Source organism: Mastomys coucha, unplaced genomic scaffold (genome assembly GCF_008632895.1).
Source record: "Mastomys coucha isolate ucsf_1 unplaced genomic scaffold, UCSF_Mcou_1 pScaffold13, whole genome shotgun sequence".
In the NCBI taxonomy this organism is placed as follows: Eukaryota; Metazoa; Chordata; class Mammalia; order Rodentia; family Muridae; genus Mastomys; species Mastomys coucha.
The window spans coordinates 63778832-63803538 of record NW_022196895.1 but is presented as its reverse complement, the minus strand read 5'-3'; the positions used below and the strand labels follow the sequence as shown (position 1 = coordinate 63803538).

At 39.0% G+C, this 24707-nt stretch overlaps 1 protein-coding gene across 5 annotated transcripts in view; it reads right to left on the bottom strand.

Annotated features, from left to right (window-relative positions):
• Positions 1-24707, bottom strand: part of Cep192 (centrosomal protein 192) — an 88818-nt gene that overhangs the window by 28014 nt on the left and 36097 nt on the right. For 4 of the 5 annotated variants that reach the window (XM_031365946.1, XM_031365947.1, XM_031365948.1 and 1 more), the window contains exons 20-34: positions 22958-23861; positions 21470-21618; positions 17233-17463; positions 14380-14505; positions 14062-14205; positions 13880-13940; positions 12775-12914; positions 12595-12687; positions 11602-11720; positions 10390-10563; positions 9072-9162; positions 8109-8285; positions 3985-4245; positions 3502-3617; positions 1997-2106 (exon numbers count right to left, since the gene is read on the bottom strand). In XM_031365946.1, the coding sequence (XP_031221806.1) occupies positions 1997-2106; positions 3502-3617; positions 3985-4245; positions 8109-8285; positions 9072-9162; positions 10390-10563; positions 11602-11720; positions 12595-12687; positions 12775-12914; positions 13880-13940; positions 14062-14205; positions 14380-14505; positions 17233-17463; positions 21470-21618; positions 22958-23861 (2896 nt within the window). The remainder of the gene's footprint in view (positions 1-1996; positions 2107-3501; positions 3618-3984; positions 4246-8108; positions 8286-9071; positions 9163-10389; positions 10564-11601; positions 11721-12594; positions 12688-12774; positions 12915-13879; positions 13941-14061; positions 14206-14379; positions 14506-17232; positions 17464-21469; positions 21619-22957; positions 23862-24707) is intronic. The other variant, XM_031365950.1, reaches the window with a different exon arrangement.

Here is a 24707-nt window from a genome sequence, read left to right as displayed (position 1 = left end):
CACAGTAAGAGCCAAGATTTTAAACTCTACTAAATATAAAACAAACAAAAAGACTTTATATATTCATGCTCATTTAAGAAAATACTGGTAGCGATGTATTATTTTTAAGTATACAGTTAATATGTTTGGAGTTATTTAAAATTTATATTGAGAAAAATGTACTTTCACTATTGCTGTAGATGAGCATCTACATAAGACTGTTAAATTGATTGTTGTTTTATATCAAACAACTTTTACAATTCTTATTTTTATTGTTATAATATTTTATAAATTTTAAGGAATATGACAAAAAAGATATTATAGGTATTGAAGGGGGGGGTCTCTGGAAGGAGCGGTGGTACAAAAGGGAAATAAGAATGTCATTCAATTATACTTAATTGAAATATGTTTTTAAATGTTAACAAATTCAGATAAATTGAAATGTAACTTTTCTCATCATAATGCAATAAAAGTTTAATAAATAAATAAATAAATAAAAGAAGGGATCAGAGGCACAAAAGCATTAAGAGCAAGCTTCACAGTTAAGCAAATCCAGGAACTAGTCACTAAATATTTCTAGATTAATAAAAGTATGTACATCATGAACATCTTTAGATTAGGCCTCCTAAATATATATGTGTATATACATATATATATATATGTGTGTGTGTGTATATATATATATATACATAGATATATGCATACATACATACATACATACATACATATATATGCATGTACACACATATATACATATAAAACTCTAGAGTGTATTTCACTGAATCATTCTTTAAACGATATATATTTTAAATGAAAATTATAAACTAATGCAGTCAATTGTTTTGTTTTTCCTGAGTCAGGATCTCATGTAGCATAGACTGGTCTTGTACTGCACCCCATCAATACAAGCACAGAGTTCCGCACCCTTCTCACAGGTACTGTATGGCACCCTCTAACTCCACTCCCAAATGCTTGCCATACATTCGTTTATCACAATGCCACGCAGTAAATTTAAATTTATAACAACTATGCTATGGCTAAAATTATCAAGACAAGTATTTGTAATAGTGTTATATTCAAACAGATGTCACTAACACAAGCACAGAGTTCTGCACCCTTCTCACAGGCACTGTATGGCACCCCATCAACACAAGCACAGAGTTCTGCACCCTTCTCACAGGCACTGTATGGCACCCCATCAACACAAGCAGGTGGGACTGTGTCTATTCATACCACAGAACACCTCAATGTACACGGTATTCTGACGTTAGAAAGCTGGTCAAAGTCCCAACTCATACCACCTTAGATGAGTGATCTTGAAAGGTATTTGAGTTGCCAGTGGATCTGCCAAAACGTCTCTTCTCATGACACATTTCTTCAATTTCTGAACAAGGAGCTACACTGAAGCATCGTTCCTCATCCTGGGCATCTTTTCCATTTTGCCTACATTTCTTGTTCATCAATTATTATTCAATAGTCAGCTCACTCTCAGTTACTGGCCCTTTCTCTGTGCCTCCCCATTTTATGGTATAAAAATTATGTCTACAGAGTTTGTATGTCTTAGTACATTTATTCAGTGTGGATAAATAAACACAATTTAACATCTGAATGTTTCTCTCAAGTGAGACTAAGCACCTAGGCTAGTGCTCTGCATGTCTAGCTGGGATTTTTTTGGACACTACTACATCTCTAAACACGATGATGAAACATAAAATATGAACCTGAGTGTAATAATGGCCCACATACTTCTTCCATTTATGAGCCTGAAGTCTAGACACTTTACCAATAAATATCTAAAATATTCATAAAGCAAAATAACTCTTCCATCTGATTTTCAAAACAACTCTTACAGATAAGAAACAAGAAGGAAAGTGAAACTCACTGATGTGGTTGTTCAAAGTCAGAGGGCTCAGACTCGGATGAACAACACATCCAAAGGAAACTCATTCCCGTTCTCACGCCATGCCTAGACAATGCCACAAGTGACTCCAAACATCAAGGATGCTATAGTTCTTACCTTCATCTGTGAGTAGCTCATCCTGAAATGCTTCAGCAAAGTCGATGTGTTGTAGCACACTATGTTCTGCAAGTATCTGCTTTATGATTCCTGGTTTATGCAACAGAGCTCTGCCAGAAAAGATTTTTATTCACTTTATATATAAAGTGACCTAAAACAGATCTCAATTAAATTATTTGGCAAACCCCACTAACATTCATATATAGATCATATATCTTAAATCATAAAATAAGTACTTTTCAGAGCCAAACCTGTTTTAGACGTTCAGGTTAAATGTTAATGGAATCATAATTTTAGTTCAATAGTAGTATCAAAGTAGGGGCTCTTTAATGTAAGAGTAGAAAGAGAATTGGATCCTTTCCAGGGCTTATCTTCTCATTATTTGTGATAATTTGGTCAAAGAACTTGCCTCAGTGGGGAGAAAAAAACAATAAATAATGAGCTGTTTATGGAAATATTTAAGTAACCACTTAACTACTATACAAATAGGCATCTTCCAAAGAATCTTCACAGGGAGAAATAAACTATAAATGTCTCTGTAGTTCTCAGATGTTCACAAGCAAAGGAAATGTCAGTACATAAGTTTATGATACATAGAAGTTATGAAACAATACACTAGGGGTTTTTGTTTGTTTGTTTTTTCTTTTGATGTTTCAGCACAGAGAAGGGGAAACAGGAAATGTGACTATGTCCTTTCTCCAAATTATTCTACAATAATTAAGAAGCCAGGTTTAACTGTGCTTGGTGGTACACGCCTATAATCACAGCACTCAGGGAAGCAGAGGCAGGAGAATCACTATGAATTCAAAGCCAGCCTGGTCTACACAGGACAGACAGGGCTATGGAAAGAGAAACCCTACCTCCAAAAAAAAAAAAAAGAAAGAAAAGAAAAAGAAGAAGCCAGCTTCAACGTATCAGCGCAGCCCTAACTCTCAAATGGGTTTCATCAATCTTTTACTTAAGTTCTATAGCCCTAAAACCTCCATTTGCAACAAGAAGCACCCAGAACTTAACACATAATACACAAATAGCTTGATCTAGAAAAATATTCCAAACTTTCCAACTCTATATATTAAATCATATGAATACTAGATGTATCAAATTTTAAAAAGTATCTATAAGGTAAACCATCTGCACATTTCTAAAATATAATGATCCTTTCTAGTAATTTACAGCCTTCCTAGAAATATTCTAAATTAATCATGCAGGTTTACATAATATAATCTGGGGTAGGAAAAGCATGATGTAGTGTGCTCTAAGTATGTGAGCAGTGTGAAGCATGACGGTCCTGCTGGATAAGGGAAAAAAGTATCCATACGTCAAGAAAGAAGGCAGAATGTAGGAAAACACATTTACATTTCCTCGTATTATGCCAACTTATGAGCCACACAAAGTTGACCAATGTTTCTCTTTATCTATCACTTGACTAGTAAATAAAGTTTCCAAGTCATCAGCTGTGCAGATTTCACCGTTCAGCTGCCAATATTGTCTAAGGTAAATTCTACCTTCGATACTGCTGTCTGGAGATCTCATCACCACCAAAGATGTAGACAGTTAACAGTTCTGTTGCAGGTTGATTGTCACTCTTTCTGCTTGGTGGATTGTATACTAAGGTAACATCCTGATACAACAAAAAGAAAAGCATGAGCATGAATATTCAGTATTTTCCTTAGTAAGTTATCTCACTCTGAATAAACAGCCCTATACTACAGACAGAACACCTGTGTACTCAGAAGACAGAAACTGGCCAGTCTCTGAGGACAAGGCCAGCCTGGTAAACAGTTCCAGGATAGCCAGGGCTACACAGAGAAACTCCATCTTGAAAAAAGAAAGAAAGAAAGTATGTACAGCAGCGCTCCTGGAAAGACTAGGTCGGTCTTCTATTCCTCGCTCCCTCCCAACATGATTTTCACACTTGGCCATAAAATGCTAATTAATATTAATCAAAATATAACTTTATTTTTTTAGGGCAAAGATTGTATACTTACTTCTTGGGTTCTTTCCTTAAGTATAAATTTATCTGGAAAAATCCTCAATACTTTAGGATCCAGCAAAACTTTTCTCTGAGAATCTTTAAAACACACTGCTCGAACAAAGGCTGCTCTGGAGCCAGTGTTGCGGATAGAAAAAATAACTTTACTTTCTTTTCCAGGAATTAAGTCATTCATTGTTACCAAGTAACTGTCAGATAATTTCTTAACATCTTCTAAAATAAGATTACTTGTTCCACCATATCCAGACAAAGGTATCTAAAAAGTAAAAAATATATACATCAGAAATTATTTTTATGTAAGAAACCAGAAAATTTAACTACATTTAAAAGAAAACATAGATTTAATGCAATTAAAGTTTTTTTTGTTTTTTGTTTTTTGTTTGTTTTTTCGAGACAGGGTTTCTCTGTGTAGCCCTGGCTGTCCTGGAACTCACTCTGTAGACCAGGCTGGCTTTGAATTCATAGTGATTCGCCTGCTTCTGCCTCCCAAGTGCTGGGATTAAAGGCGTGCCCCACCACCGCCTGGCTCTTGCTGCAGTTTTTAACAGGAGCTGAGCCCACTAAACAAGAAGGCCTTACAGATACCACCGTTTATAATGGAAGCAAGGAAAGCATTTACCTTGCTAGAAAGCAACCTTCTCTGCTGGTCAAAAGACATCTCTACATCTCTACATCTCTACAATGTTCCACACGCTCCCAATAGTCCATTGAGAATATGGAAAAATCAACAACTGATTTTGATTTGCTTTATGTACCTAATTAAAATAACACTGAAAACTAAACTGAGGATCCTCATAAATTTGCTTGATTTATTATAAAGTAATAACATTTCTAAGACCTTCAGAACAGAAACCCACAAATCTTACCACTTAAAATGACTTCCTACAGCTGAAACAACCAAAAATATTTCAATTTTTTTCATTTTCTACAGTTTTATGCATAAATTATCTGCATAAAGTTAAATAGAAAATGATAAAGAGAAAAGGCATCTTTGAGAACACTCAGTATAATACATGTACTCTTTCTGTACATTTGTCCCTCAGTATCCTCAGGGGATCTGTTCCTAAGTATCCAATTCTGTGATGCTCAAGTCCTGTATATAAAATGGCATCGTTGTTACACATGACCTATGCATATCCCAACATACCCTTTAAAGCGTCTCTAGAGGACATATTATACATGCAATAAAAATGCTATTAAAATAACTATTGTAGCATTTAGAAATAGTATCAAGAGAAACAGTATAAATATTCAGTACAGATACAGGTCACAAGATTTTTTGGCTCAATAGATAAAGTTCTTTCTATATGAGCATGAGGTAGGAGTTCAGAGAACCCATAACCCAGTACTACTTAGGCAAGCTAGCTAGTCAAAACAGCAAGTGCCAGGTTCAGAGAGTCACATTCAGTAAATAAAGCGAAGTGACAAAGGAAGATCCAAAGTCAACCTCTGGCCTCCGTGTGCATGCCCACACATATGCCCACATACGTGCACATCATACATATATGCTAAAACACAAAAGCTAAAACTAACTTGACTTGATGCCAACAGGTGCATAGATTACAATCACTGTTCTAAAGGAGTTTCTTAAGCTCAATACCATTGGCATTGGGGCTGGATTTTTGGTGTGGTGTGGTGTAGTGTGGTGAAATGGGGAACTGGGGCGCAGCCAAAATACTCTTGTCTTAGTATCAGTTACGGTAATCAAAACTGTGTCCAATATTGCCAAAGATCTATAGGAGCAACAAAGCCTGAGTTTGAGAACCACTGCTCTCAAAGACTACAAAACAGAGCTGTGTTTAGCACCCTAGGGAGTACATGTAAGTTAATGTGGGTTCTATACTTATATAGCCTCAGTTAACCTGAGGAGAACGGAGACAACAGTTTTATCTCAGGTTATATTGAAAACAAAATGTAATATTCTACCTACCAATTAAAAATGATGCTTAACATGCATTCAACATGGGAAAAAACTAACTAATTTTTATTTAAGTCCATCATGTTTTATGCTATTTAGAGCACAGAACATTCCATTCATTCCTTAGAACCAAACCATAATGTTGAAACAGCAAGAAGCCATATGTCATAAGTGCTAATCCAGAGTGTGTAAATAATGAGACAGGGCTGGTTTTCCAGATTCCCTCAAATCTCAAGTGAGGTTCCCCTACCACTTTACTAAGCTATTTTACGTTTCATGGTGTAAGTCTTTTTGTGAAATACAAGTCATTTTGACCTGGAGAAAGCACAGATAAACCCTACCCTACACTATGAGAATCTATGCAGGCAGAAATTGCACTAAGACCCTGGTTTAAGGAGGTCCCTGACTAGAACTAGGATTTGGTGACTGTTAAATCAAATGGTTCTGCCCTAAATGACTAACCATCTCAAATCTTGGCTAATAAGTGTGAAATTTATCACATCATATTCAGGATAGTGTGAAGGACACAGTTCATTTAGCCCTTTCTACAAACCCAATTTTATTTTCACAGGAAACTATGTAGCCATGTATATTAAAGCTTTGTCATAGGGTTTAAGAATGACCGCTTTACATATTCAAATGATTTGGCCCACATTGGGACCAAGTACATTGCTCCACAGATAACAGGTTAACTTGTGTATCAAATAAAGCTATTTTGGTCAATCTTATAATTGATTACATTTCCATCTGACACTAGAAAGAACACAAATTTCAGCCCTGCTCTTGCTTCCAGATTAATGTGCAGTTGGAGGGGTTCACGTCTACGAGGGTGGAGTATCATTTCACTGTGCACCCTTATTTTCCTTCCTCAATGACTTATCCCTTTTATTTGTAGTTGTTCTGGACATATTTATGGAAATGGTTAAATCAAATCTTAAAGGCTGAAGAAAAAAATTTGTCTCAGTGGTTAAGAGCCCTGGTTCCTCTTCCTGGGGACCCAGGTTCGATTTCCAGCACTACATGGTAGCTCCCAGTTGCCTGTAACTCCAGTTCCAGGGGATCCAACATCTTCGTATAAGCAAAACTCCAATGCACATAAAAAAATTAAAAATCATTAAAAAATGTATCTTTGTAGGCCCAATATCTGGAAAACAGACTAGAAAATTATATCAAGGGGTATTGCCAAAGTCTGAATGTTGGTGTCTCACAAAATTCATCTGTTGAAATACTCCCCAGCGTGACAGCATTAAGTAGAACTCTGGCGGGATGGCAGTGATGGCGCACGCCTTTAATCCCAGCACCTGGGAGGCAGAAACAGGAGGATTTCTGTAGACCAGTCTGGTCTACAGAGTGAATTCCAGGACAGCCAGGGCTACACAGAGAAACCCTATTTCGAAAAAACTAAAAAACAAAAAACAAACAAACAAACAAAAGAAGTAGGACTTTGAGGAAGTGCTGACATCCTGGTAGCCCGGCTTGCAAAGTGGAGTTAGTGTGCCTTTAAGAGGGGAGGGAAGGGCGTGTCCCACCCTGCACTGGGAGAAGACATGGAAAAGAAGTGCCCTCTCTGAAGCAGACTGCAGCTTCTTGCTAGACAGTCAACTTGCTGGCACACTGAGCTTGGACACCCAGCTTGAGAACTGTAAGGAATGAATGTTTAAGAATTATCAGGTGCGGGGCTGGAGAGATGGCTCAGCAGTTAAGAGCACTGGCTGCTCTTCCAGAGAATGAAGGTTCAATTCCCAGCACCACTTGGAGGCTCACAGTAGTCTGTAACTCTAGTTCCAGGAGATGCCTCACCCTCTTCTGGCATCCATGGGCACCATACACACACATGGTTCAGAGACATGCAGGCAAAACGTTCCTGCACATGAAATAATAAAATAATTACCTAGCTTGTGGCACTTGTTGTTTACAATGGACCAAATGGGCTAAAACAGTATTTTGCTGAGTTGATTAGTTCTGCCTGGATATTGTTAGGTATGTTTCAAATTTCTCAAGCAGAAATGAAACTTTAAAAGTGTTAGGATTGCTTTTATATGAACCTCACAATGGTTGCTTTTAGTGACTTGGTTAATTATCCTATAATTTGTTTTTAACTCTATAACTTAGAAAAATCAGAACATATAATTTACCAATATTAAAGCAATGATTATAACTTTACATGAACTTCGGAAAAAAAAGCAGTAAACTTCTCTTACCATAAACTTAATGCCTGGCTGTGATCGATTTCCAAGTTGTTTGATTTCTAATTTAGCCAACATGCACGATAATCGAGTTGGTGCAAATAACACAGAGATTACAAAGTCCTCTCCTGGGCAAATTCTGATCTCACAATTACTGGTCAATCGCTCTTCTGAGCCAAAAGTGTTCTGAATCTACAATTTAAAAACAATCACTGTACACTAGCACAGATGAACACACATAAACACAAACTCTTACAATCAGTCGGAGTTGGAAAGATGGCTTGGCGATCAGGAGCACTGCTCTTGCAGAGGACCCAGGTTTAGGTCCCAGTGCCCACATGACACTCACAAGCCTCTGTAACTCCAGTCCCAGAGAATCTGACACCTTCTTCTGAACTCTATGGGCACCAGGTATACACATGTTGCATAAACATATATGCAGGCAAAACACTCATACACATAAAACAAAATTTAAAAATCTTTAAAACCTATAAACAAAAAAAAAAATCAGTTGGTCTGAATATAGAGACAGCCTAGTCATAGAGTTTACCTAGCATGTATAAGAGCCTGGGTTTCAACCCCAGGACTGCAAAAAACAGATACAAAAAACACTTGGTCTGGGCTCAGTGCAGTGGCAAATACTTATAATCAGCATTTGGGAGGCAGAGGCAGGTAGATCGCTGTAAGTTCAAGGCCAGCCTGGTCTACATATCGAATCCCAGGCCAGGCAGAGCCACATAGTGAGAGCAATCTTAGACAAATTAAACAACAAACAGTCTGCATATATTGAGTGTTCTGTATTCAGAAAAAAAATCAGACAGAAGCCATCTATAGTGGAACAGGCCTGTGGGAGCCGATAGGATCATGAATTTTAGGCCAGCCCTGGCTATACAGTAAGATCCTGCTACATAAACAAAGCAAAACAAAATAGTTTTAAAAAGTGTTTGAATCAGACAAAACAAAGATCAGAGTACGAACCTGAAAGCAATCTTGATCTTGCCCCTTGATAAACAGTCGCAAATTTTGGGCTGCAGTTGTAGAACTGTTTCTTAAAGCTAGTTTCTGGAGCCTAAAAATAATTATATATTTTAAATGTCTTTTTTTCTATGGATACTGCTATAGTGACAAACACAAAGCCAACTAAACCTGACAACGGTATATAAAGATAGGATGATTGTATATGGCCCCTTAGTAGAATAGGCTAGAATCATCTCTCCACAATTATGGAATTTGTTTCTTAAAACATAAGGCTCAGCCACGCGGTGGTGGTACACGCCTTTAATCCCAGCACTGGGAGGCAGAGGCAGCCAGATTTCTGAGTTCCAGGACAGCCAGGTCTACACAGAGAAACCCTGTCTCAAAGAAGGAAAAACAAAAAAAAAACAAAAAAAAAAAACCATAAAGCTCATCTTATTAAGGCTCATCTTAACAAGAGAAGAGTTTTAGTTTAGTATCTTTAACTTACATATTATATATATGTGTATATATATATATGTGTGTGTGTATATATGTATACATATATACACACACACATATATTACACTTTAAAAAATATATATTATATTATTATATTATATTATATATATTATACTTAATATATATATATATATATATATATATATATTATACTTTTTAAAAAGTCTATAGAAGTTACTGAAGAAAGTCTCAAGTCTTTGATTGAGCTGGAGTCCTTTGCTCAGTCTTGTTTTCAGAGAAACAAGCGGTCAGGGCTAGCAGGCTTCTTTGTACAACAGTCTTTTCAGCAGTATGCTGAGTTAATTCTACCTTCTAAAGACATTAGAATATAAGTGGATATATAGATAGCTGGTCGCTAGTGTGAAAACCCTGCATCTTTGAAACCATTTCCTCTCTTCACCGAATTCAAAGTAAGTGTAGAAATCCCTGTTGTGCACACACACTAAAAAATGAAAACCATTATCACTTAATTTGAAGTCTGTTCTAAGAATTTATCAACCAGATTGCAATCTCCCTAAACAAGATACAGTGCCTTTATTATCTTCTTTCTGATTTTCCATAAAAGGAGCTCTCATATTTTTAAATGTTCAAAGAGCCTAAAAAAATAAAAGGTAGTTTGAGATACATTTTAAAAATCAGACATAAATTTTCATAAAATTTTTAAATTTTGGTTCATCATCAAGAAGATTAAGCAAATATATTACAGCTTTATCCAAAACCTAAAAAGAATAATACAGCCATATGTAACATCTGAGAAAATAACATAAGGGAATTAGACAGCGGCCTCTCAGTCCTCTCAGCTGGTTCCGTGAATACTTACTGTGTCCTGCCGAGAGGGACACCACCCCAAGTCAGAAACTGCCTATTGGACAGGATCAGTGGAGGATCTGAGCAGGGTCCAGGTGACAGGGCTTTACTCCCAGAAGAGACAACTTCACCTCTCAACACAACTTCATACTGAGGTCCTAATGGCTGCACAAATATTATCAAGATCCTATCGAACAAAGACAATAGGAGTCAAGTGTCACATAGTCAGTTCTTTTGGCAAGCACAGCCCATCCACTCGCTTTGTCCAAGAAACTGAGGTTGTGATGAAAACAGTACCTCTACCCCAAAAGCTTATGTTCCAGAGGAAAGGCCACACAAGAGTGACCATCACAATAAAGTCTGCAGGGGAAGGAACACAAGAGAAATTTCTTGAGGAATTTGGGAAGAGTTGACAGCAGCAGGGCTGAGGGCAAGCACTTGAGGCACAAGTGCTTAACTAGTGCCCCCTTCTCTACAGAATTCTAGCAATAAAGTCCCTAGACATGGGCACTCTGTACTCCATGCTGAGGAGAGGCAGCGTGTGTCTCCATGGGTAATTCTGAGGCATATACTAAGCTAGCTCCACATAGCCAAGTTCAAACACAAACAACAATGGTATTCTGACTGAAAATTACTAATGACTTAGATATCAAAGACACAGGTCCTGAAGGAGACCTGGGAAGAATTATAAAGCAACAAATAAAAACCAAAGTAAAGACTTTTCAGAAGAAAAAAAGTTAAAGAGGAACACCATAATTATGCTTTATTATTTATTTTTGTCAGAGTATACCAAAAGTAGCAATTTTTAACTTTGATTTAGTTGGTTTAAGAGAAGCATTTTACTGACAAAATAGAAAAGATGGGCAGTGAGATTACTCAGTGGGGAAAAGCACTTGCTGCGCGTAAGCCTTAGGACTTGAATCTGGTCCCCAAGTCTTGGTGGGAGGAGAAACAACTGCTGAAAGTTGTCCTCTGACCCACATGCACCATGGCACGTGGTGCCCATCCACACACCTCACACTCACAACAGTGATAATATAAATTGCTATGTGTGTGTGTATATCTGTTGTGTGCGCCTGTATAACATACACATGTGTATACAGACTATCTGTGCATGTTCACAGTTACTGAAAAGATTAAAGCGCAGCTGTATCACTCATCGCACGTATCAGGTGACACATCTGCACAGGATAAGCAAGTGATCGTGACCGACATCTTCCATTACCTTTCCTCACAGGCCTTGGGATCCTTTGGTGTAAATGAAACTGTAACTTCATGTTCTTCTCCAGGTTTCAGAAACAAACTCTCTGGGTCCACTGAGAACTGACTCCCTTGTTCAGCGACCTAAGCAATTTCAGAACCACAACTTAACTCACGCAAGCAAGCTCGCCCTCAGATGTTCTTGAATGCTGTGCCTTTCTTTGCTATTTTTTAGATTCCTTTTTCTTCAGGTTCACCTTAAACTCAGAGACCCACCTGCCTTTCTCTCTGTCTCTGCCTCCCAAGTACTGAGATTAAAGGCATGTACTGCCATCACTACCCAACTACTTTTAGATTTTTAAGTTTACGTATATAAATGCTTTGCCTACGTGTATACATGTGCATACTGTTGCATGCAGTGCCCACAGAGGCCAGAAGAAGGCGTCAGATTCCTTAGAACTGAAGTTTTAGATATGTAAGCTGCCAAGAAGGTGCTGGGAACCAAACCTGGATCCTCTGAAAAAGCAGCAAGTGCTTTTAACTACTGAGCCACCTCTCCAGCACCTAGTACGCCTTTCTTACTAACTAGGATATGTTGCTGTTCTTTCTTCTTGCTCTTTGCAATCCTAACTTGTCTTATTCTTTTTCAAGAGACTATTCCTTTCCTCCTATCTCCTCCATGTCAAATCTTCCTCCTACCCCATCTCCAATTGCTCACAGCTATCCTTCACTCACCTAAGCATCTCAGAAACAAACCTATATGCGCATACTAGTCTTTTCTACATAATCACATATGTCACCCAAAGTTCTCAGCAACTGTTCAACAATTCTTATATTCAAGCATTAGGCTTCAGCATTAACCATAACATATACTCTGGGCTAGTGTGACTCTCAATTTTTACAACACTGCTGGTAATTCTTAGTTTAACTCTCAAAGCATCCTGACAAGGTTGCCCCCACAACAGCAATTGGAAAATAAGGAACACAAATACTACCACGCTTTTGCAGAAATTCTTACCTTGATATCTAGATAAACATCAATATTCCCAGCATTTTTCAAAGGCAAGGGCTGCTTTGTTGAGGAATTCACATCAGCCAACAAATAGATAGTCTACAGGGAAAAAGCATTCCAAAAGCTGTCACAATTAAAGAACTACTCACCTGGACACAAGAGTGTAACACAGAGAGTAGAGGGTACCTGCAAATCCCGAGGGGCATGGATCCTAGCCACCCCCGCTCTTGCTCGGAGGTCCACACTTCTAAGAACTGGGATAGGATTTGGGCTGTCCACCTCTATATCCACTCTGGCCAAGAATTCTTCTGCTGATCCTAGAATTTCTATAAAAGTTTACTTTTTTAGTTCAGTAAACAGATCCCAAATCTCAACACTCACCCGAAAGGATGTCTTTAGGGATCCAAAGAAAATTCAGGAACCAGGGAAGTGGCTTAGTGGGTAAAAGTGATTGCCATGCAAGTCTGATGACTTGAGTATGACTCTCAGAACCCATAGAGAGTAGGAGAAAACCAACTCTATAAACTTGTTCACGGTCCTTCACACACATGCCCATATACATACACAGCATTAATACATTAAGCAAATTAAGGCTTTTAAAACAATCTGTACTGGTCTTTAAAACAATCTATACTGGCTGGTTTTTGTGTCAACCAGACACAAGCTGAAGTTATCATAGAGAAAGGAGCCTCAGTTGAGGAAATGCCTTCATGAGATCCAGCTGTAAGGCACTTTCTCAATTAGTGATCAAGGGTGGAGGGGGAAGAGCAGGCCATTGTGAATGGTGCCTACCCTGGGCTGGTGGTCCTGGGTTCTATAAGAAGGCATGCTGAGCAAGCCGGGTGGCGGAGGGAAGCAGTCCAGTAAGCAGCACCCCTCCATGGCAACTGCATCAGCTCTTGCCCCCAGGTTCCTGCCTGTGAGTTCCTGTCCTGACTTCCTTTAATGATGAACAGCAATGTGGAAGTATAAGCTGAATAAACCCTTTCCTCCCCAACTTGCTTCTTGGTCATGGTGCTTGATTGCAGCAATAGAAACCCTGACTAAGACACAATCCAAATATAGGTATGACTAGAGAGATATGTGGAGAGGAAATGGATTTTCTTTAGACCTCATTTGGATTACCTAAATCTACAGAGGTTTGACCCAAAACATCGTGCCATCTTCCCCATTTTCCAAACAACATAAAATTCTTGGCAATAGTCTAAAATACTGTCATTTTCATTAACAAAGTAAACTGTAAGTTTGAAGTTTAATTATAGGATACTCCCCCTCCCCAAAAGTATGATACCTGAAGTGAGGAGTTTCTTTGGGCTATGGAAAATAACCCAAACTACCAGAAATTCTGGATCCTATGAAATGAAAAACAAAATTTTAGTATACATTAAGACTGAAATCCCAATGAGCTAAAAGTAGCTTGAAACTTATTTATTACTCCTAAGGCAGTTTTGTTTTTAAACTGACTCAACTTACCTTTCCATCATAACTGGCAGGCATCACATGACTGACTACGGATGGGGCCACTAGCTGAGCAATCACATCAGCATATGGAGCAGCTTTCAGAGAAGCACGGATGGGGTCTTTGGAAAACGTGAAGCAGCGCCAGGCTAAGGCATTCTGTCCAGAACACAAAAGTCAGTTTCAGCAAAGTATTGCCGTATAGTTGTTAACAAGCTCTTTAGCAGTATAATTTACTTTTACAAGGAAAAATTAACCAAGAATATTAGCATTGCCTATAATTTCAAATCAATATATTCTGCAGGTAGTCTCTAATTCGAGGCTAGCACTTACAGCATTAATCACCAGTCTGATTGGCACAGTAGCATGTGTCCTATTTATTAACTTGAGTGGGAGAGCTTTCCAGCCATCATAGGTCAAGTCACCAAAATCCAGAACACCTTTCGTTTCTGTTTCTACCTAAGTATGAAGAAAGAACTGAGTGAGAAAAGCAACCTATTATTAATGAATTATCTTATCTACGTGCTTCTTTTAGGCACAGTTAACAGTCAGCATGATGGATAAACTTAGACCTAAGTTTTCCCATTCTATTTTTCCATTTTACTTTATTATTATCTATAAAACTTAGAGTTAAAGTCTTCTTTTAAAGTAGGCCATGTATCCAAGCATACTACAGAATAAGGCAAAGTAGTAACTGCTACTTTAAAAACACTATTAAATCTTAAGATGAAACCAACATTTTATAAAACATAAATCTCCTTTTAATTAGTCCTATCATTAGATTAATTCCTTAATTCCTTTCACAAATTCATGAAGATCTTGGCATATTTTAGGTTCAGTCTGATACAGAGTACTTAAAATGATGTCAACTAAAATGATAGACATATCAAAGGTTAAAAATGAGTGCATACAATGAGGCAGACTGATTTGTCTTTAACATTATAGAACCACCTAACAAATCAGGTGAGATTTTGAGATTCTGTACAACATTTAAAATACATAAACTTTTCTTTTGTAGTTTATGAAACTACAAAGAAATAAAAGATATCTTAGCACATGGGAGCTGAATTCCACAATGGACAATGAAGGTCAAGATGTCCAAATTAACCCCCAAGATAGTTGAGGTTTGACACTTTCCAAAGGTAGTATATTTTAGGCTCCTTATGGGCAGGGCAAAACTGGAATAAAATGCAAACACCATATATAAAGTCCTGAAATTCAGAGTGTCCTTTCTAGGAATATTGTTTTAAAGCCACCCTCAGAGGTCCTGAGTTCAGTTCCCAGCAGCCACACACATGATGGCTCACGGCCATCTGGACAGGTACAGTGTTGGGTACTCATACGCATAAAATGAATAAATCTTTTTTTTTTTTTTAAAAAGACACATGAAAAGGAAGGAAAAAATTTGGCTGAATTTTAAAGCGACATTGTAACAAAAGATGGTAAAAGAAATTGGAATCCAAACAAAAGAGAAATGACAGAAAGATCAGTCCTGGTCAAAACAGACTTTAAACAAAAGGGATGAGAGAACCACCCATTTTCAGTCCCAGGTTCTAAGACAGCAATTCAATGGCCTAGTGTACAATGACTTATTGTACCTTATTTTACCTACCTATGGTGCTTCTCAGAAGTGTCCTTTTTGTTTGGTTTTGTTTTGTTTTGTTTTTGAGACAGGGTTTCTCTGTATAGCCCTGGCTATCCTAAAACTCACTCTGTAGACCAGGCTGGCCTCAAACTCAGAAATCCACCTGCCTCTGCCTCCCAAATGCTGAGATTAAAGGCATGCACCACACCGCCCAGCACAGAGTTGTCTTTTAAACTCAAAGTTCACACATACTGACACTGGCATTTCTGAGCTCGCCAGGCAAGTACAGTAGGTTCCTTGGTTTGGGACCCAACACAGCTCCACAATGCAAAGTAACCACTGATGTAAGCCTCTGGTGGCATGACATGGAAACCTGAAATACTGTGCAGTCATAATTTTTCACATCTGCTAAAAAATGTAAGCTGCTTAAGGGCAAGTCCAAAAGCCTCGAATAATGGAATGTACTGACCTGCAGAAACAGTATCTGAACAGGCAAAAATTGAGAATGTCTGTAGATACTTGTGGTTGTCACAACTAGGGAAAGGGACAGTAACTGGTTTCTAATGGGCAGTGGCCAGGGGGAAAGCAGTGTATTCTACATTGCCCAAGACAGACCCCTTGTATCAACAGTTTTCAAAGCTGAAAACCTAGACCTAGCAGATGGCAGACACAGCAGAGCTGATGGAGTTCTTAAGACGGTCTCCAAGTTCATTTCCCTCTCCCTCGCCAACAAAAAAAAAAAACTGCAGATTTTCCCTTTGAAAATATGAACTATGGAAAATCTTTGAAAGATTCTCCTCAGTCTGGTTTCTCAAGGCCGCCTTCCCTTTCACTCACCCACCACACCTCTGGCTTAAACAATAAGTCACTATGTCTTTGCAAAATTAAGTGATAAATGACAAATTAACCAAGAGCCCTGCATCTCAACAGGCACATCACCTAATTAATGGTTATTATCCCAACATGGGATGACAAAAGAAAGGAGGAAGAGGAAGAAAGGAACCACTCAACTTTGCTAAGTATGTATACAAGAGAAATCACATAGAAACAGCTCAATGTTATACTCTATAATCCTCTTAGTAAGTCTATTCATAATTCCTATTGAAAAACGCCAGTAGTTTCAAACCTTGGAATAAGAAAATAAGGGCTTAATGTAGTGCACACCTTTAATCCTAGTATTAGTGTGGTAGAGGCAGGTGGATATTTAGGCCATCATGGTCTATGCAGTAAGGGCCTGTATTAAAAAAAAAAAAAAAAAGGAGGGAGGGAAAGAAGGAGAGAGGAAGAAGTACGGTTCCCGTGGTTAAAGCACTTGTTGCTCTCCCAGTGCCCACTCAATCCCCAGCATCCATATGGTGGCTCACAATTCGTAACTCCAGTTCCAGAATATCCAAACCCTCACCTCTAACCTACACAGGCACACGGGGGGACATATATATATATATACAGATTATACACTCATAGACATAAAAGTAAACAAACCTAAAAAAATAAATTTTAAGAAACAACTAAGATTTAGCTTGAAACACTGTGACAAATCTGCCCACAAATTCTTCCTTTATTAAAACACTAGCAAATGAGACTCATTTTCAAATAGTTACCTCAATAACAGGAGTTTCAGCAATGGCAGTGAGAGTAACTCTGCTTCCCAGAGCTTCTGCTTGCACTATTGTATCAGCATCTGCTGAAAATGGCCAAGAGGCAACACTGAACGTACATCTGAAAACCCCAGAATTTGTGGGGATAAGAAGAATTTTTATCTCTTCTGTGGCATGAGGTCTTACTACAACTTTATTCTTGAAAACTAAACAGGTTTGTGTTGAAAGATCTACCTGTAAATAGAGCAAGGAAGCATGTTAGAAATGGATTTACCATTCGAGGTTAACTGTCAGTTTAAGATTCTTTTTCAGTCAAACTATGAAATCTAGACCTTCATTTCATGTTAAAAAAAAAAACCTCTTGTAACTCATTAATTGAAAGGTATAATCAGTCCAAAAGCAAAAGGCTTTTTGATGGCTGGTAAGGATTTGTAGGTAAAAGGTAATTAATACCAAACTTAACTTGAGTTTGATTCCTGGAACTTACATGGTAAAGGGGAACACCAATGCCTACACGTTGACCTTTGACCTCCATGTCTGTACTATGGTATGCATATACTCACCCGCATCTATAAATGAAAACTAATCCATTCTCACCATGGAAGAACTATATCCACTCCAAGCAGACTTTAAAATGAACATATTTGTCTATACCTTTACTCTTCTAAAAGGAACACTCAACACAGAAGTAATTCTCAGCCCCGGAAGCCTGTCTAGGATATGATTTCTATTTCTACATGCTGTGTCAAATCTCACCTTCCACCTACAATGCTTTCTGCCAGTACTTTATATTATCTCATTAAATGATCTGGTAACAGATGAGAGAGTGAGGAAAGTAAGAGACAAAACAAAGTAAGTGATAGTTAATGCTGTCAAGTACAAAATCTGCTAGATAGGCCTCTGGATGCACCTGAGCAGATGATTCATTTCTTTATTTGAAGTGGGAAGACCCACCCACTGTAAGTGGTGCCGTTCCCTGTCTGGGACCCTGGACCACATGTGGAAAGAAAGTTGAACAGCAGCAGGATCCAATGCCTTTGCTTGGGGATTACTAATATGATGCAGCCAGCTGCTTCAAGCTTCTACTACCCTAAACTGCTGCCACGATGGACCGACCAACCACACCCTTGGACCGTAAACCAAAATAAACCCTTTCTCTACTAAGTTGTTCTAGTCAAGAGTATTTTACCACACAACAGGAAAAGAAACTAAGGTAGAGACAATATTATTTTACCAGGTTAGTAAGGGTAGTGAGAAGAAAAAGGAAAAAAACCCATCCAGTGTTGGTTGGCAAGCAGCAGTAAGAAAGCCTGGCCATGTCACAGCAGGACTTGTTGACCCTGTTCCCACCCTCCCTACTCACAACCTATGCATCAGAGTGAAGAAAAACTTATAATCTCTTAATAGCAGCTGGAATTGGCTATTCTGAGATCCTTGCTAGACATTAAAGCTAGTTTCCATGGATTTCAAAAGTTCATAGAAGAAAATTAACAGATAAATTAACGATATCACTTCAACCAAATGGCAAGAATTGGCCCAAAGAGGTGCTTTAGTTCTTATCTTTCCTTTCTTGATACAATAGTTTATATTCAATAGTACTCCATTGAACTCTAAGCACCCAGGAATTAAAATAATAGTGCTAAAGGCAAATTAGCATGGCTTTATAAATACAAAATAATGATTAGTAAGTATTAAGACTGATGAAAAATGTAAAATATATTTGGTTGTCTTATAATGTAAATGCTGTTACAACAAGGGGCTTAAATAAAGACTGTGATCTAAAATTGTTCATTTGGGTTCATTCAAGTTCTATGTGAACAACAAAGATTTAAGGGGAAAAAAGCTGGGCACAATAGTGTCTGCATATTAAACCCCAACACTTGGGGCTGGAGAGATGGCTCAGCGGTTAGGAGCACTGACTGCTCTTCCAGAGGTCCTGAGTTTAATTCGCAGCAACCACATGGTGGCTCACAACCATCCGTAATGAGATCTGATGCCCTCTTCTGGTGTGTCTGAAGACAGCTACACACCTACAGTGTACTCACATTAAACAAACAAACAAACAAGCCCCAGCACTCTAGAAGGGGAAAGAAGGGAATCAAAAGTCTAAAATCATCCTTGAGTCCTTGGCAAGTCTGAGCAGGCCAGTGATACAGGAGATCTAGCCTCACAACCAACAAACAAAATGAATTAAGTGCAGTCCACATGTGTCTGCTATATGCAATGGCTCTGCACATACCCACCATTTATAAACAGGAAATAAAAGAATTATATTTGCATTTTAATGTATGTTAGAGAGATGGGAACAGCATAGACAAAAGCAAGTGACTGAAAAGGCCAGACATGGTGGTATACACATATTAATTATCCTAGCACTTAGAAGGCAAACGCTGGATGACCACAAAAAAAAAAAATCATGGGCAGTCTGATAGACACAGCAAGCTGCAGGCTAGGTAGGGCTACACAGGTAGGCTATTTAAAAAGAAAAAGAAACAAAACCAAAAAGGAAGCCAGTGGGTAGAGGCACTTGAGCTCAAGCTCAAGATGTGGCCACCTATGCAATAGCGGCAGCATAACTGTTAGCAGGGAATAACCACTTTCACACTGAAATTGAGACCCACTTAATAAAAGGAAATTCACACCAGGTACTGTAAACCAGATACACTCATTACAAGGGTGGTCCTAAGTCCTCCTGGAAGAACTCACTACTACTGTGTAGCTTAGCTAAACATGGTATCACACTACATGCTAAATACTCAGGTTTAAACCCAGAGACAAATGCAATCTTCAGCCTTACTCAGGGAAACTTTTCTTTGCAGAGAACAGTGATGAATGCAAAGATTCATGGCTGCTCAAGGTGCTCAGAATAAAAGATAGCTGAGTTCTCAGCCCTAAACAGGAAGGACATTTATACCAATCTCTCTAAGGTTCAGGGAACATTATAAAAGAGGGAGCAGAAAAAAATGTACCGGGTGGGAAGAAAAGGCTGAAAACTACTATCTTTCAGGCATGCCGCTGCAAACCTGACCTCACAGCAGCTGCAGTTGCCTGAACTGGGCCTGCAAGACTGGCCTACCAAAGCCAATCATGAATTGGGGAGGTCTTCATGGGTCTCTCCTTTCCCTGATGAACTATTATTGGCTAACCATAGATTCATTGTCTTTAGCTACATATCTAGCCATGAGCTCTACACATATCAATGGATAGTTCTAAACCCGTGGTCACACAGCATTTGGCTAACACCAGTGAATCACACACAAAGCAAAAATGAATACTGGAAAGGAGCTTGCAAGGGGAAAGACAATGACAACATGAGAGGAAGATGAAAGAGGGAGGGCAGACAGTTATCAGGATAGTACATGTGTAGAATCATGTATCAAAGAATAGTCTAATACTTAAAAAAAAAAAAAAAACTTTCAAAAGGGATGTCTCATGGCTAAGAACACTCTTGTAGCAGACTTGAGTTCAGGTCCCAGCACCCACATAACTGCTCAAAGCTGTCTACAACTCCAGGTCCAAAGGATATGACACTCTCTTCTGTAGTCTGTGGGCACTGTATAGTTGTGGTGCATAGGCAGACAGACAAACAAAGCACTCATGTATAAAAAAAAAGAAACCCTAAAAAAAAACTTTCAAAAGAAAAATTTAATCACTTAGAAAAAGGAAGAGAACAGGGGTGGCTCTAGAAGTTAGGGAGAGAGGAGCCACAATACAGTCTGTGTGTACGACAGCACCAAAGGACAAAAGGACTCTGCTAATTTCTAAGGAGAGTAAGGGAAGTCATGCACATTATTAATGTGTGTAGAGAGAATCTCTTTATAAGCAACACCTGTCAGTAAGAAAGCTGATGGCCAATGAGCTGAGGCAGGAGATGGGAAGTGGGACACTGGCAGAAAGAGAGAGACTTTTGGGAAAGAGTGAGAGAATAAAAGGAGATGGAAGGAAACCTGCAGGGACTGAACTCAGGACAGATGAGAGAGAGACTGAAGGAAGCAGTGGGTCAGGACTGAAGGAGTGGTAACCGAAGACTTAGTATGTAGAAGACTTAGAATAGTTTAAATGGGTTAAATAAGTTATGAGCTAGCTAGGGAATGAGCCAAAGCTATGGCCTAGGCATTTAATAAAAAATAATTAGTCTCACAGTTATCATTACGGCAGCAGGAACTGGGAGGAAAAACAAATTAAATTTTTTTAACCAAAGTACAAAGTGAAGCGCATTGAGTAGACACAGGAAACTTACCTTCTCACCATTCACACAAATACTGAGAACTCTGATGCTGACTTGTAGCCAATGGTTAGTTGGGTTGAGGACACTAAGGAGGGTCTGTGAAGCAATACCTACACAGCAAGCATGAGGAAACCTCAGTTCCTCAGGCACTCTGGCATTCCCTGCAGAGAGGAGGTCAAAATGCAAGTTACCTAAACCTCTGACTAAAAGCACCAATGACTGCTGATTATACCCAAGAGCTCTAGAGTAAAGGCCCCTAGTGTAAGAACCCTTGACACAAAAGGTCTCAGTGGAAGCCACTAACAACTTCTGTGTCTTCTGCACAGCTCTGGGAAAATCAACACAGGAAACTAACCAGACTCAGCCATTTGCAGAGGCAGAGCTTTGTTGCTGCCATCAGCCCCTCCTAAGTCATAAGCCACTGACAGGTAAAGAGAAGCTCCAGAAGCTGTGCCTCCAGATGTGCCTGGCTACAGCATCTCCACCACACTGTCTTTAGCCCTGTCCCTGTCCTCTCACTAGGGTAGGCTGTATGTACAATCCCCAACTCCACAAAACCAGTGTCTGTCATCAGTAGAGGAGGCTGTGGATGAGAGTCCTGTCACCCTCATGAAAAACCAGTGGAGGGCAGCTCATTCCAGGAAATGGTCCTAAAGACAACATTTCCTAATTAGTCAAAATCAAAATCAAGTACAGAGGAAAAGAAACATTGGGACAAGACCCAGGAAACTACCAGCATACAATTTACTGTTGTTCTAAGGCAACTTCAGTAACCCCTTCATAGAAACATTCTGAAGCTCTCAGTATAAGATGAAGGAAGGGCTTATAAAAAATAACCCAAACTAAACTGTGATGCATGCCTATAATCCCATTACTTGGGAGGCAAACACAAAGATCAAAAGCTCAAGGTCATTCCCTACATAGCAAGTGTAAGGCCAATCTGATATCCTGTGTTTTTAAAAAGGAAAATAACAGCCGGGCGGTGGTGGCGCACGCCTTTAATCCCAGCACTTGGGAAGCAGAGGCAGGCGGATTTCTGAGTTCGAGGCCAGCCTGGTCTCCAGAGTGAGTTCCAGGACAGCCAGGGCTATACAGAGAAACCCTGTCTCGAAAAAAAAAACCAAAAAAAAAAGGAAAATAACTAACGGGAGGGGCTGTAGGACTGGCTCAGCAGTTAAGAGAGCTTGCTGCTCAATATTGATGACCTAAGTTCAAATCCCAGCACCCAGATCACACAGCTCACAACTACTTGCAACTCTAGCTCTAAGAAATCCAATATCCTCTTTTAGCCTCTGTGGGCACTTGCACAAGTATGTGTGCATACACTCATAAAGTGTGTACACACATGCATAAATAAATCTTAAAGATTAAAAAAAAAATAAAGAAATTAATTCCAAACAACATTTCTTTGAAACAAACTAGCTTTGTAGACCCATTTGAAAAAAATTCAACTTTTAAGTAGTAACAATAAGCAATACTAGAGAAGAAAATGCATCTTACCAAATCCAGACATCATCCCTGAGTCCCATGGTTCAGTTTCACAGTTTGTACCAACAGACTGCACAGGAAATGGCTTTGCTGTACTAAGTAAGTTCTGGTGTACAGCAGTAGAACATAGGTTATAAAGAGAAGAGGGAGCCATCAATCCAGAGGCAAGATTTGGTCCTAAATACACCCCAGAAGCTACATGCTCTGGGGCAACAGGAGGATAAGGGGAACACCCTGAAATCCCACAGACCTGCATGCCTGCATGGCACTGTGACAAGGTGGCACTCCCAGATGAAGAGACTGGCCCCAAATACTGTGGGGCCCCAGGAGCTGTGTATAGAGAATGTCCAGTCCAGAGGGCAGGACACACAGCAGGCTGGTTCTGCACCTTAGCAACAGAAGCATGAGCTGAAACGTGGGCTGCAGGATTATGCTGGTTTCCAGAGGTGCCCAGATTAGGAATGTGGCTGGTAGAGTCACTGTTGGCAATTGACAGACAAGAGGATGTTAATCTTTGACCTTGATCCACAGTCTTCTGCCTCAACACAGGTAAGTTCTGTATGGCTGGCTCAGATGGGTGGTTTAGACCTGGCTTGTTCAGGAGAGCTTGGTCTATCAGATCCTGCTCACTGGAGCCAGATGTTGAATCCATCTTACCAGCTTCCAAGGGTTCCCCACTTTTGGAAGAAATATCTTGACTGGATATAAAGTTAGGTTCTCCATCTTCAAATCCATTCCTCAGAGGAGTTTCTGTCGTGTTTCCTAACCCAGACTTACTCTGGATAAGACATGGCACGGATACTTTGCCTGCATTCTGACCTGGAATTTTGTCTCTTAGTTTCTCCATAGCTTGTTCCTCTGGTGGAATAGGACTGGCTCGAACAATTGTAGTACTCAGCTCACTGGTGAGATCACTCTGAATAGGACAAATTTTGTTTCTTTAATAATCCATAAATTAAACAGGATATAACAGACTCAAACAATGATGGTATAAATCTCAATAAATCTACATGGTTTCCTGAAATACAGATTGCACAAAGAAAAATATCTGCAAATATAAAATGCAGACTTACACAAGTAAACTGCATCTATTGTTTTATAAAAAGTCTTCCAGCAGGAAGGAAATAAAAGGTGCACATCAATTACATCTACAACACTGGCATAAAGAACCAAAGTTGTCTAACATTTTTCAAATTAGTGATTTTCTGTTAACTTTATAAAATAATATAATTTAATAAAAGGGTAAGGTCCAGACAAGCTACTGAACGATATGGACAGGAGGTTAGGATGAGTACAAAGCCAGTGCCCAAGCCCTCCCATTTGTTTACAATATAAATATGCTTCAAGAGTTAAAGATACTAATTTTTGTGAATACTAAGCCTTTTCTAAACTATAGAATGGTTTTTTTTTATTATTTCCTCATAATGTACAACCTTAGGAATAAGAGATACAGATCTGCAAGATGAACAGTCTAAAACTAACCCCCAGGTGCACATTTAGTATATGTGCTGCCGAAGCGAGCACCCCAGGTGCACATTTAACTCCCACCTATTATTTTTGGTTGCATTGGAAGTTACTCCCAAGCCAAAGCTTTTAAAATAAAGATATAAAGAGAGACCAGATTGTTGGTCAATTACCAATAGTAACAACAACAAAAAATATGTCCTCATGGATTAAATTACTAAGTGAAGCTAGGCAGTGGTGGTGCATGCCTTTAATCCCAGCGCTTGGGAGGCAGAGGCAGGCAGATTTCTGAGTTCGA